Source organism: Gallus gallus, chromosome 3, assembly GCF_016699485.2.
Source record: "Gallus gallus isolate bGalGal1 chromosome 3, bGalGal1.mat.broiler.GRCg7b, whole genome shotgun sequence".
In the NCBI taxonomy this organism is placed as follows: Eukaryota; Metazoa; Chordata; class Aves; order Galliformes; family Phasianidae; genus Gallus; species Gallus gallus.
The window spans coordinates 37,690,032-37,704,191 of NC_052534.1; the positions used below are offsets into that span (position 1 = coordinate 37,690,032).

Consider the following 14,160-nt stretch of genomic DNA (forward strand, 5'->3'; position numbering starts at 1 on the left):
TTGCTGGGCTACCTAGCAGAGCGCCAGGCAAAACCAAGCCTGCTCACTTTTTTCCCCAGGAAATTCTAAAATCCTGTTTTCTAATGCAACTGAATAATGCCTGCATATCGCGTACATCAATGACAACTCTGATTATTTGAACCGCCCAGCAGTTGCTTCGTTTCAGAGCGTGTAGATCCCTGATACGGTACACAGAACCTCCTGTAGACTGATGGTGATGCTATTGCATGTGAAAGGAACAACTTCCCTGCAGGCCTCCCAAGTTTCTGGGACCCCAGCAAAGGCAGTGCTGTGAGTGTACATACATACCTTCGGTAATGAGTTTTGCCCCACTTACCTTTCTCCTGCCACGTTTCCTTCTCCTGACTAACCATCCTAAAAGCCACGGACTCACTCTTTGAGAAGGGACGTCTTTGCTTCAAAGCACCTCTAAAAGCAGAACTTGGCACTGCGCTGTACGGAAAACAGGAGTGCCTTGGAAACTCGTGTTCGATGAGGGGGTAAGGTGAGGCAGTGACGCGTGCGCCTGTCCCTAATGGGAGCGTGCTACAGCGGCTCTCTGGGTGTTTTTAGAGCCGACTGAATTCTTAGTTAACAATGTTAACCGCCACCGAGCCTTAACGTTGATCCTCCCATTTGATTTGTGCGTACTTTTCCCGCTACGGCGCTGACTCATTTCGCCGTGCCCCATTAGCCGTGACAGCACAACGCGCGAAGGTCCCGGCACGGGTTTTTTTCCACGGCGGAATCTTTTTTCTCTTCACCCTCCCGCCGTTCGGTGCGAGCAGGGCCGGCGCGAGCTCCTGAGCTCCTGTGCCAGAGGGGCTTTGCCGGCTCCGCGCTCCTCAAGCACGCAGACGCCCGCTCCGCGCCATTCGCTGGAAGCGTCCCAGCGGCTGACTGAGCGCGGGGTGCTGCGGCCGGGTGCCGCCGCCTGCGGGGGAGGAGGCGAGGGCAGGGCGGCCGCAGAGAGGTGCCCGGGGAGCGCCCGCGCAGCCCCTGCCACTCTCGGCCGCGGACGGCTCCCGCCTCGCCGCGCTCTGGGTGGGTACCGGCGGCGCGCGCCGCTCCTCAGGGCCTAACGGCTCCGCGGCGGCTGACGGGCGCGCGGGCGGAGCGGCCGCCGGCGAGCGCCGCGCTCCGCGGGCGCGGGAGCTGCCGGGCGGGGCGGGTGGGCGCGGCGCTTCCGCAGCGGGATCCGGGGCCGCCGCCCGCCGGGAGCCGACCCTCGCCGCGTGCCGGGAGCTGCGCGCCGCCGGAGGTACGGGCGGGCTGCGGCGGCCGGGTGCCGGAGCCGGGGTGCCCGGAGGAGCCCGTCGCGTCGCCGCCCGGCCGAGGCTGCCGTCCCGGGGCGGGGCGGGGCCGGGCGCAGGGAAGCGGCTTCGGCCCCTTCCCACTGGCGGGGCCGAGCGAGGGACGGGAGCGCGGCGCTGCCCGGCCGACGCGGGCGGTGCTGCCGCACGGAGCGCGGGTAACGGCCGGGGACGCCGCTGTCCGGCCGGGGCGGGTGCCGCGCCGCTCGGCGGCGTTCCTTCTCTACGCTTCTACTCGTAGTTAGAATGATCGCTTTTACCTATGTATTTCTTTAAAAGTTCTGGAGTACCTTAAACTCGGCCAAAGAAGTGAAATAGAGGGGGGATCTTGTCTGCGCCTCAGACCTTCTGCTTCCCTGCTGATTTGCCCGAGGCCGTGCGTGCGTGCTGGGGGACCGCGGGCAGCATCAGAGGGTTGTCCCTGCGGGGTTAGCTGCTGCCTTGGCTGCTGCAGCGCTGCGAAGCAAGTTGGTACTCACGGACAGAACGCAGCGCGCGGATGTGGGAGCTTGGCAGCTGCGCGTCGTGCAGAGCGCTGTTTGTTAGATGGAAACAGAGGCGCTGAAGTTCAGCAGGTGTGCCGTTAACGGTGAAGTCGCCAGGCTCACGGGAGGAGAGTTCTGTCGTCTCTTTCACGCTAAGAGCAGCTTTCCCGGTAACCGTTTCTGCTGGCGCTACAAAGTGTGTTTGGAGGGGTGGACTTTCCCTCGGCCTCCTCCGCATCTGTCAGTTCGGCGCGGAACAGCTGTGAGGCTGTAAATGTTCTGTTTGTATTCCCGGTGCGTTTGCACGCGGGTAAACACACGTGGGCTCTTTCTGCCATTTTGAGTTTGGGTTGGCGTCGCATCTGAGGCAGGGGCTGTTCCCAGGTATGTGTGTGCCTGGATTAACATTGCACGGGGAAGGCGTTCTGCAGAGATGGGAGTCCCAGAAGATCTGGAGAGGGCCGTAACGTTCAGTAATTTGGGGTCCACCATTTTTGATTGCTGAAAGAAAAGAGAATGCAACGGTTTGAGTTGGGGTTTGTTAGATTTAGTTCTGCGGTATATCCTTTTAGCTTTACAGCTGTACTTGGAGGTGCAAGAAGATAAGCTTGCTGTGCAGCCTGCCATCCCGCTGTAGAAAACCGTACCGTAGAGCTTGAAACTGGATGTTGCTTCTGTGCTATGCGGTATTTCAGATTCTTTCCGCATTTTCTTTAGTAAGTGCTGAGAGGGTTTGGTAAATGTACATTGCACCTCTTACCTACATGAGGTCAACCTTCACCTGCAAACATTGATGTAATTTCCTGGGTTATCAGGAGACAGTTTGGTCTTTGAAGTGCTATAGGGTACAGTCTAATCTACTCTATAAACAAATGCAGAAAAGTTGTTCTTTACAAACATTTTTGTGAGCCCAGGAGAGTAAAATCTTTGGCACAAATCAGTGCACTGCATCCAGGAAAAAAAAAAGAAATGGGAAGTGGGGGGGGGGGGGGGGAGGATGGAGATCATGTGAGGTCAAAAAATCTAACAAGAAGAAAGTCCTCAGCTGGGCAGGATGGGAGGATGTCACTGCGCAGCCTGAAGAGCATTAGGATATGGCTGACCAGCACGGCATCAGCCCACAGTAACTGCTCGGCTGGAAAAGGCCGTGTAGCCGCTGCCCCTGTTCTTTTTAATGTGGTCAGCGTTCCCCTTAAAGAGCCCTCGAGAATGGATGGATGAATTCAGCACACTACGTAACCATATTCTGGATAGATGAGCTCCTCTATGATCTCAGACTACTGGCATGCACCGGTAACACGCAGACTGCACATAGTCTGTTCATTAACGTGGTTACTGTAACTACGGTGACCATCAGAGCCTGTGTACCTATGTATCGATCTAACTTAATAGGGCACTGCTGGAAAAACAAGCAGGAATGAACACGGTGAGCACAGCTGAGCACTTTCTGGTTGGAGGCTTTGTAGGTAACTGAAAAGATTCCTTGCGAGCATCCTGCCACCACGTAGGGTACAAATGTTAGTGTGCCCTCCCAGGAGCGTGCAGGCCTGGAGACCACCTGAGTGTCTGCAGGGAGCGCCACAGAGAGTGCACAGGGCTGTCCTTCAGGCTGTGGGTTGGAGCTGAACACTGAGACAGAGATCCCATGGGAGCACAGCTGGAGGAGTTGTCATCTGACCCTAGGGAATGGAGTTCAGAGAAGGGATATGTAACAGACTATCTGGTTATTACTATTTCTTTTCTCTCCAGAGCTTTATTTCTGAGCAACAAGATTGTTTCATTAAAGAATATCGAGTGTAAGGTTATTAGAGGATATGATAAGATCTAAGGATTCTCAGCCAAAGCCTTGTCCACTAAGACATCATAGTTTGGTTTGAGAATGGGAACTACTCTCATAGTCAACATCACTTCATGTGTGGTAGTGTCATAGCTGATATGCTAGTGCTGTATTTGTGCATGAGGGAAGCCAGAGGGATATTTAGCTTGTGAAGTGAAATGTGAAACAGGAGAAACCTGCCTTATAAATTTTAGAACCCAAACTGTCTATATGAAAAAACAGATTAGATACTTAAATGGATGCTAAGCACTTCCAGAAATACAGTGGTTAAATGTTTAAGTGTGTGTAAAGGTCGGGATAGGAGCAGGATTTGGAACACAGTAAGTGTTTGTGCCTCAGGGCATAAACAGACTTCTTACTGGGGATAAATGGAAATTTTCTACGGTGGCTGAAATACCTTTGGCCAGATTTTTTTCCTTTTTGAAGTTTATTTACGAAGCCTTCTACTCTGATTGTTTCCTGAAATAGTTTACCAGAGTAATACATATTTTCTTCTATTTTTTGTCCCATTTGTTATATCATATACATGGTTGTGGCATCATTTGAGAGAACAGGGTTTGGATTTTTAAAAGCATTTCAGTGACACTGTGATCATCCCCGAATCCCTTTTTCACTAAGTGCTTAAAAACCAGGTGGAATTACTGGAAACACTGTTTTCTCCAGCTTCAGTGCAACCAGTAACATTTCGCATATTCTTGTTTTAATGCTTGTAACTTTCAGAGTTTGATTAAATTTACCAGGAAAGCTAAGGAGGTCTAGAATTCTCTGTACTGTTCGTGGAGTTTCAGTCTCTTAATTCAGTTTAACTGAAATCCATTATTCAAAATCAGATTTCTTGTTCGCCTCTCAACTGCTGGAGCAGCAAATGGAGACGTGTCTCTGTACTTAGCTTTGATTTTTCATCTCTGTGGCCATTATTAGTCTAGCCATGAAGATGATAACATTTAAGTGATTCATACTTGTGGGAGTATCATTTTGTAAACAAAGATAAATGTTTTTGTTCTCATCTTTATAAATGGGTCAAACCTTAAAAGCTAGGAGGTTGGGTCAAAGAGAGAGCCCAGAGATGAGCTTTAATTCAGAACTTTGTGCTCTTCTGGCTGCCTCGAAGCCTTTCTGCTTGCCCACTGCAAGTCAGAACATACCTGAACGCTGTTTGAAGACTGGCTGTTGGATTGGTTGTGGGATTTCTTTTGTGCTGTACGTTGCATTTTATGCAAAGCCAGTTCTTCCACATGCATTTAATCCTGTGCTTTGTGAGGAGTATGAGTTAGCTGACTGTAGACAAAGGCTGAGAGAAAAAGTAGTGCTCCTGTGTTCTAACACAGTTTTAGTTGGTCAGGGTGCGCTTCAGGGAGAAACTTGTGTTCCATCTAAATAGCATACGCATGCACAGAAAGTGTTCTTTGTATTGGCTTATTTTATTTTGGCACACAATATAATTTAAGATAGCATTCCTTCTACCCAAGCTTATACAAGTACTGTGCAGACTACCTAGGGTGCATGGGTTGGAAGTCTAAGGTTCCAGAGTGGTTATTCATCTTATTTGATCTAGCAACAACATTGAGGACTGCAGTGGTAATGAGTTGACGTGCTCTCATGCCCTTAGGAAGGAGCAATTCATGAAAACCACTCAAATACTGACCTACCTTAATTAGGTGTCTCTTTGACCAGGTCATGCTGCTTGAGCTTGGGTGCAGATCTGGCAGTAATTACAGTCTTTTTTCTAAGTATCTGTGGACCAAGATGACTTCTGAAATGCTGCTACTTGAGTAGACCTAAGGGCAGAATAGAAACAACTTAGTTAAAGGTAGCTATGAGCTGCTGGGTCTTTGGCACAGAGACGTCTTCCTCCTCCACTCTTTGTCACCCATTCCCCAGCCACGGCCTCACTATTCCCAAAGCTTTCTCAGTAATACTTCACTTCATGATTCCCTAATCCTTCACATTAATCTACTAACAGCTCTTAAAAGCACAGCTATCAAATACTTAATTGAAATCCCTATGGATATCATTCCTTACTGTACCTGTTCCTTGAACCAGGCATGGACTGTTTGCCTTGACCTCCTGGGCTGTGGTTACATCCAGGTACAGGAATGCTTTCTTTAGCACACTGCTCCTTAAGAGAAGCGGTAAGAATATGTTGGAAAAGCCTCGAGTAAATGGCAGCTTGGTGTGAAACAGAGAAGTGGGAGACTGGGGATGAGAAGAGGTACAGAACTAGGGTTCCTGTCCCTGCATCAGAGCAGATGCGTATGCTTGCCTGTATTAATGCCTTGTGTGTCCGACTTGTTTCTGCTCAGACAAATGGTAGTAATTTCCCAGATGTGTAAATGATCAGACTGACAATCAAAAAATATCAGCTGACAATTATGCAATCAATCTCCTTGCTTTTGGTCAATTCTTTTTAAAACTCCGAGTGCACTTAAGGTCAAACTTTTTTCTGTACCAGCCCATTAGACTACTCTTTTGAATAACGAGTTCATTTAATGAAATTACAGTGGCTCTGAGAAGTAGTACTCTTAAATTGCAACAAAGAGCTGCACCAAAAGCATATATCAGTAACCATGAGGTGGTGAGCAGAATGTGCTTGTGTGATAGAGTTTTACAGTAATTTAGCACTGGTGGTAGAATGAGAGCTGTAAGGTGATGTGGAAAAAAAGACTTGCCAGCCCTGTGCATGATAATTGGCCTTGATGCTTAAGTATTTCTTAATTAGTAACTCTGAACTATGAAATTCCTGTGTGAGCCCAACTTGGGATGTTGTCTCAATCTGTTCATCTCCAAAGGAAACACTAAAAAGCAAGGGATAAGTACCAGAGTCAAATTCTGTGCTTACCCTGGAGTTTACCAGGTTATATGCAGTACAGTATGCTATGTAAGTTTTTATTCGTCTTTTTACTTCACTGGAGATCTGCAAGAAAAATTTGGAAACCACTGTGTTATTTCTTCTCAGTCTCAATTATTTCATTTTAAATGACTCGATTCCATAGCCAAAAAATTATTGACTCTTTCTCTACCTTGATATACCTCTGTTTCTGATGTTCATCGAGATCAGCGTGGCATTCATTATTATTGAGCATGTTTCTGATCTTGTTCTCATGTTAGTAGGTGTAATTTGGGTATGGAGCCAAACTGCATGATGACTGAAAAGTCAGTTTGTGAACAGCTGTTCTGTGCTGGCACTCTGAACCAGGGTAACAATTTCTGCACTGAAATACTGGCAGTGCAATCTGCATTTACATGTTGTTTGCAGAATTCAGACTGAACGCTTGCAGTTGAAGAGGCAAATACGTGATGCAATCAGGCACTATTGAACAAGGGAGCAGGTATAAATGATATCTGATTTGTATTTATAACCTACAGCCTGGCACTGTCAGTATGGTGGGGTGGCATTTATTAGATTTTGGTAACTATCTTCTTGCTACTTGGTGTATCTGCTAGCTATACTTCTAAACTGTCTCAACTTTGCCTCCTCCAGGGAAAACAAAATGAAGGAACTAACATCAAACAGTACAACCAGTATATCTCAAGCCAGGAAAGCTGTGGAGCAATTAAAAATGGAAGCATACATGGATAGGATGAAGGTAAACTTAGGCTTATTGTTGATAGTTTGAATTCATTTCATTTGAATTCATTTGTGGTATAACCCCACTATAATATTCCAAAAAGATTTGATCACCTGAAATCAAAATTCTGTGTTGAGGAATAAGACAGTATCAGGTCATAAACTCACTAATTAGAAAGACAGTATTTATGACTCAGAAATATTAGTACAACTGACACAGTTGGTCTTGTGTATATGAAAATATACATTTCAGTTGGTTCGGTTATTAGCGTTGTCTTGTCAGAGACAGCTGAATTTGCATAGCTATAGTTTCTGTTTTGTATAGCATCTTGACAAATTCATTACAGAGTAGATGTACACTCATAGCGATGGGTATTTCTGTTTCCTTCAGTGTGGGTCTGCCTTTTCAGCATAACCGTGTGGGTTAGTTTTCAGTTGAATTAGTCCCTGATTCGGGTCACGTTGCAGCTGTGTGAAGAACAGAACTGACAAGGAGGAAAGTTAATGAGTGGAAGAGGGAAGGGCTGGAAAAATGTGGGCTAGCTTCTTGTAATTTGAATTGTTGATCCTTAGTAGATTATTTAAAACTTGCTTTTATGTAATCAAATTATAACTTTCAAGTATGAAATCATTAGCTCAGTTATGCAGATAGCCTCATTTGTTAGACGTATAATGACATTCTTAATTACATATGTAAGAATTACGTAGGTTATTTTTTGCAGTTAGTTTAATTAAAAAGAACACGGGCACTAGCAAGACCTAACAATCATCTGGCTTACAAGTGCAATTATTCTACCTTTCAGCTTGGGACCAAAAATGACACCAGAGAAGTTAATATGTTTCAGTATTCTGAAATATGTGATAACATAATATATAGCTAATATAATGCTTATAACTAATGCTTATGTTATACTAATACAAACTAAATATGATCCAGAAAAGGCTGACGTATTGATTTCTAGAATGTCTTTGAATAAGTAGATGAGGGATTATGAAAAGAGGTTGGTTTTCTTATTTCAATATCTGTTTTCCTTGTACTTGGCAAATTTTGCCAAGAGACTTCAAATGGTTTCAGTAGGAGATCTGAGTTTTTAGATCAGAGCTGTGAAGTTAGAGAAATGTTATTTTTCCTGGCTTCTTGCAACTATTTAAACTAGCTAGGCATTTAACAAAAGATCAGTCCCTTCAAAATAACTTAATCAGACTCTCTTTTGCAAGTTATTAGCCAAGTCGTTATTCCCATAGTAGACAAGACCACATTGTTTGAAAAGAAACTTTTCAAAGTGCCTATGTTATTGACCAGGGAAATCAAATGTTCCAGCTCATTTTTCTACCACAGAGGCTCTTTGTTTTCTGTGGACAGCAGTTGCAACAATTTGGTCTGCTCAATAAAAGTTTTGTAGTTAAAATACATGTATAGTTACCCATTCCCTACTGTATTCCAGTTTTTTCTTTTTTTTACTGTCTTTAAAATCAAGTCCTACAACCATTCAGAGCAGCAAGCAATGCAGTGTGTTGGGGTTCCACAAAAACAACGCAGTGTTGAAGTGTGAAAGAAACAGGGCAGCTATAGAAGGGGGGATGAAGTTATCGGCATGTGGATTGGTAGCTGAAAGGTGTGTTACTGTAGCGGGTTTTTGTAAACCTTAAAAATCCCCAAAGGATCGTAAATCAAACCTGTCTTACTTCTCTGCAGAAGGAATGGCTGAGATTATCACAAAGTAAATAGAAAGCAGGAGGTGCAGATTCAAAGCTAGAAAACATGAAATGAAATCAGATGAACAATGGCCTCATGACTTGTAGAATAATGCATCTACTGAAGCTGTAAAGTTGAGAAAGCAAAGATAATATTGGTGCTTTATCACGGTTGTCCCAAGTATAAAGCGCTATTTAATCTTCCCTTCACAAGCAGAAAAGCAAGGAGGAGTGGTCTGACATTAAGCATCGTAGTGTATCAGCTATTACTACATTTTCTTTTTTCTTTAAGAAGGTAGAAAATATTCCGAACAGATTCTGAATCGTGTTGGGAGATAAATGTGGTGGGATTGGCAATATATGTGTGTGAATCTCTTTGTTTTAGACGTAAAGGATAAGCAGAGTGGGTGTCTAAGCAAAGATGGTAATTAGCCACAATCCATGACAAGACAGATGACATAGTAATTGCAGCATTTTGCCCTGTCATTGAAGCTTGTAATTATTAGTGCAGCTAACAGGATTATGTTCTAGCTTTGGCTGTTTTTATCACCTCTGTTCTTCTAAAATGTAATGGTAAAATTCCACAATCCTCCCAAGACTGGTTCTTCAAAGCATCAGAAGCATCAGAGTTGAGTGTTTTCATCTTGTTTTGTTGGGCTTTTTCTTCTGGTAATTTGACAACCGGATATATTTATCACTGAACAGAATAAATATACTTCTATAAACCGTGAGATTGATGTGATGCTGATATATTCCATCCCCTCTACCTATACATTTTTAAATGTTTAAAAAAAAAAGATATGCTGGCTTTCTGTTAGAATTCATCAATCAAACTGGAGTCTAATATTTTTTTTTAGCCACTTCTGCAGTATGTAAAAATTACTTTGCATCTGCAGAGCACACTGTATTGCGCAGGTGAGCTGAAATGATAAATGTGTGCTAGTTTTTGTTTGAATATTCAAATTAGATGCTTTTACTTTAAGTCTTGCTAAAAGCTGACCAGAAACTGCCCAGCAGCATTCCCCTAAAGGTGACTAGGAGCTATGGTAGACTGGCCTTGCCTTCATTTAACTTCCTCGGTGACAGAAATAGGGTGAGTAGCACATTATTTTGTGCGGTAACAAACCATAGTGTTGGCCAGTAGGCTACCTCTGCATGCTGACACATGCTAAAGAAAGCTATCTGTCTATGCTGTAGCTTTAATATAATGCGTAATGCAGAGGTCTTCTGCCACCGTTGGTCTGAATAATCACACTGAGCAGGAAATGTACTGGAGGCAAAACTATATTACGCTTTATTTTTTTGGCCACCGCTCTGAATTCGGTTCCTGTGGCTGTGAGCAATGTTGGCAATGAGTTCACTGCTGCTGCAGTGTGATCATCTAATTTAACTCTCCATACTAAGTGGTCATTTTTCCACTGCACGAGCATGAGCTATTCCAGTTCTTCAGTGAAGGAACTGCTATAATTCAGTTTCATAACCGATGTAATCCCAAGGGGAGGATTTCTCCTCCTCGCACCTTTTCTTGCTTAAAGGATGAAAATATACAGCCTAGCACAGGCTGAGAGGCTGAGTTTGTGATAATGTACAGAAATGTGATAATGTTCTCAGTACCATCCTTTTCATTGCTGTATGATGACTAAGCACAGTAATACGTAGAGAAACAATTAGAAAATTATATCACCGGATTTATACCTTCAAAAAAGAAAGCAGCATACTTGGGCTGATGTAGCTTATCCGTATGTGGAACAATCATGACAATTATGGGAAAGTTGGTCTTCTTAGATCAGTCTGCTTAAAAAGTTCTTGGCTTCATGAATAAAATATTTCTTAATAAACTTATTCAGTACCTTCTTTGTTGAAGATGGGTATGCTGAGCATCTTTAATAAATCCATTTATCCAGGACCTAGAGAACTAGAGTAGATCTCCATTAGATTTTATGGTAGTAAAGTTTATTATGATATAGAACTGTAAATGCCATTGAACCTTTTTGTGGGCGCCTATGGCTCGGAGTTTAACTTGCTCTGTTTGTATGAAAGAGGACCAAATAAATCAACAAAAGCATAGAACTGCCTTAATTTGAGAAATGCAGCTGAGCTTGAAAGATAGAAATAGAAAAGTGGAAATGAATACTGGTGATTGTCATTACCTGAAAATACATCTCTGTGATGCTGTGGTGTACATTCCTCCTGCAGTTACTGGGAACTTGTTAAGTTCTTTGGTGAATGAATTTTCTGCTCATTTATGTTTTCTTGAGGTCAGTACAAATCATTAGCATAGAAAAACATCTTTGCTGTCTTTTGATCTTTTGGGGCTCGATATGAATTTCGTAATCAGTCTACGTTGTGCTTCTCTTTGGAAAACCTGCTTTTTAAAAATCCACGTGGAAATCTAAAATTGTGAATATAGCATTCCCAGGCTTTTGGCCACTATAGTTCTACCTCTGTCCTGTCTGCTCTGCCTGTCTGTCTCGCAGACTAATTCAATAGCAAACTAATTTTAAGTTACCTGAACACACCTGCTTCTTCAGCTAGGTGATAGAACCGTAGAAAATCTGTGGGTTTCAGCATTCTATAAAGGCATATTTTAGTGGATATTTTAAAGATAGAAAGTCACTTATTATCTTCTGGCAGTTACTTTAAATGTTGTGTGAATCATGATTTGACGCCCATTGACTTTATAGATCTAATCTAAAACCTACCGCAGGATGGACTTTTGCCAAAGCAAGCAGAGTGTGGGGAAGCTAAAGCCAGCAGTGATGACACACCTGTCATAAAAATATCAGAAATCAGATTTATTTTTCCTCTTTGCTATAGTTGTGCAAAGATGCTGACTTCAGTGTTTGACTGAGGAGAATCTGTCACGGTGATCAGAGGAAAGACTTTGTAAAGACTGTCTCATTCTCTTCATTCATTCATAATATTGCAAATGCAGTAACTCAACAAAGCAAAGAAATGCAGATAATTGTAAATATCTTGTGAACTGAACAGAACCAAAGCAATTCATGTATGCATGTATATCCTAAGTTCTTGAGGGGAAAAAAACCCAAACAATTGAACCACAGTATTCTCAAGTCACAAAGTTGCAAAAGTTTGAAGATTTTAGCTAGATCTGAAATAGTTTCGTCTTTCATTTCTTGCAAAATACCTTGAATATCAAAGCACTGTTACATTCCTATAGGACTTCATAGTAAGGATGAGCCAGATTTTAGAATTTGGAGACCTTAAAATTTTTCGTTTTCGAAGCTTAAAAATATGTACGTAGCGATCAGATTTAATGTGATGAGTGAAGCATTACTTATAATAATTTACTAAACAGAAGATAATAGTCTGATTTATCTCATTTAGCTTAAATGAGAACTATGACAAATTATTATTTTTACTCCTGATTTATTATTTCATTTTTTAATTCTATTTCCATCCTCACGTGCCTCAAGATCTTTTTTTCCACATCCAGATGAAGAAAGGATAGAGAGAGTCTGTGGAAAACTTTCCAACTTTGCTGTTTTGATGCCGGGGACATGTGTCTACAAAGACATGTCATGGAGAATCCCTTTTGCTTACCAATCAGCAGATGGATATTTCAATGCGTATAGTCTCCTGACCTCGCTACTGATGGAGATGAAAAGCTGAATATTAATTGTATAAATCAATACCATGCCCTGTCACTGAATTAGGTAAAGTGTATATAATGTTTACTAGGCATAATAAGAGCAAATTCAGAGCTGTGATGTCTAGTAACATGAAGAGTAAAGCAGTTTACTGTTTGAAGACAATTTCCAGTTCTGTATGTTTAAGAATATTTACATGTTGCCAGTTGGTTTGGATTTAAGTGTTAAAATGGTTCTTCTTTTCTCTTCTGTTAGGTATCCAAGGCTGCAGCAGACTTATTGGCATACTGTGATGCTCATATTGGAGAAGATCCTCTTATTATTCCAGTGCCTGCATCTGAAAATCCCTTCAGGGAGAAGAAACTCTTTTGCACTATCCTTTGAGTTGGTTTTCAACTAAAAATATCTTATGTTAAAATTTGGTATCAGTGATGCATGCTTTTGGATTTAGCATACTTTCCTCAGATATCAATATTTAACTTAGAATGACAGTGTTTTTAGAAGGTAGTGCGTTTCCTGTTAATAAATAACATAAAATAAAAATAAAAATCCTAAAAAAATCAAGGTAATCCTTATTTTTCAGACCAATGCACAAGTTTCATTTCAGTTTTCATAAAGATTCCGTGGTTCTTAATGAAAGTATCTAGTACAGCATCGAGTTGTAGATATCTTTGCCAGTCATAGATTTTTCTGAGACCTAAATGAGTCATACCAACTCTGAAGCTATTTTTAACATTCTTATTTTCTTCAGAAGGTGAATTTAATTCATTTGCCTTTACAAATTTTTATCTAAAAAGAGGAGTGTGACCTTTCCACTTGAGGCACTATTAAGGAAAAAATGCCAGTGATCTACAATGTTTGGAATGGTCAGTCTTATACAGTAAGTGATGTTTATAAATATGTTTTGTGAAGGCTGTAATAAACTTGACTACAAGAACTATCTCAGTAAGGAAGTACTGTAACTACAGGTAAAATGAAGATGTATAGTTATATACTATGACTGCATCAATAAAACTTTGGGGAAACATGGCTGCTTGCATCTTATTTTGAATGATGATGATTGAAATTATTTTAGAAAGTGATCTGAACTGTAATGTATCATGTCTTCCTAAGGAGCTCAGGGAAGGGTGTAAATTCTGCCCTGATCAGTACTGGAAGGTGGATTACATTTTCTAAGCAGCTCTCTATGTGCTTTCACCCATTTCACCATGGGTCCGGAGAGCAATAGTAAAATAAGGTTATTCCAGAGTACGCATCAAGACCACCACGCCATCAACAGTCACTGTGTTTGTATGTTTTGAAGCCATAGACTTCAGGCATTGTGAGAAAAGTTCTCAGCAAGTTACTTGTTGAGGTTCTGAGAGGTTTTTTTCTTACGGTTTTGTCTAAAGTGCAACTAGAGAAAAAGAATGAGGTATGGAGGAATATCAATTAAGCCCAAGCGAGGCACCTGATGGAAACAACTGTTTTTTTTTTTTCTCTTTAATTTTCTTACTTTGAAACAAAGTGAAAGCTCACTGTCCTGATATATTAAGAGAGGTACCTCACTTCTACATTTTATATGCGTGTTGTGTCAGTATAGTGGAAATTTCCCTCCATGAGAGTGCATATGAAGTCATCCCCATAAGTGGGGGGATGATATAAGTGGGGC

General features: G+C 42.3%; 1 protein-coding gene across 9 annotated transcripts; it reads left to right on the forward strand.

Moving 5' to 3' along the window:
• Nucleotides 1-829: 829 nt before the first annotated feature.
• Nucleotides 830-13,538, forward strand: GNG4 (G protein subunit gamma 4). Of its 9 annotated transcripts, none has more exons than XM_046939494.1 (4): nt 1,399-1,968; nt 2,371-2,514; nt 7,117-7,222; nt 12,765-13,538. In XM_046939494.1, the coding sequence occupies exons 3-4, from the start codon at nt 7,127-7,129 to the stop codon at nt 12,891-12,893; spliced, it is 225 nt and encodes a 74-aa protein (XP_046795450.1). In that variant the 5' UTR covers nt 1,399-1,968; nt 2,371-2,514; nt 7,117-7,126; the 3' UTR covers nt 12,894-13,538. The 9 variants fall into 9 exon arrangements, with proteins under 9 accessions (XP_004935529.2, XP_040554213.1, XP_004935530.2 ...); XM_046939493.1 differs by having other exon boundaries at nt 2,371-2,484; XM_004935472.5 differs by lacking the exons at nt 1,399-1,968; nt 2,371-2,514 and adding an exon at nt 830-1,044.
• Nucleotides 13,539-14,160: the final 622 nt, after the last annotated feature.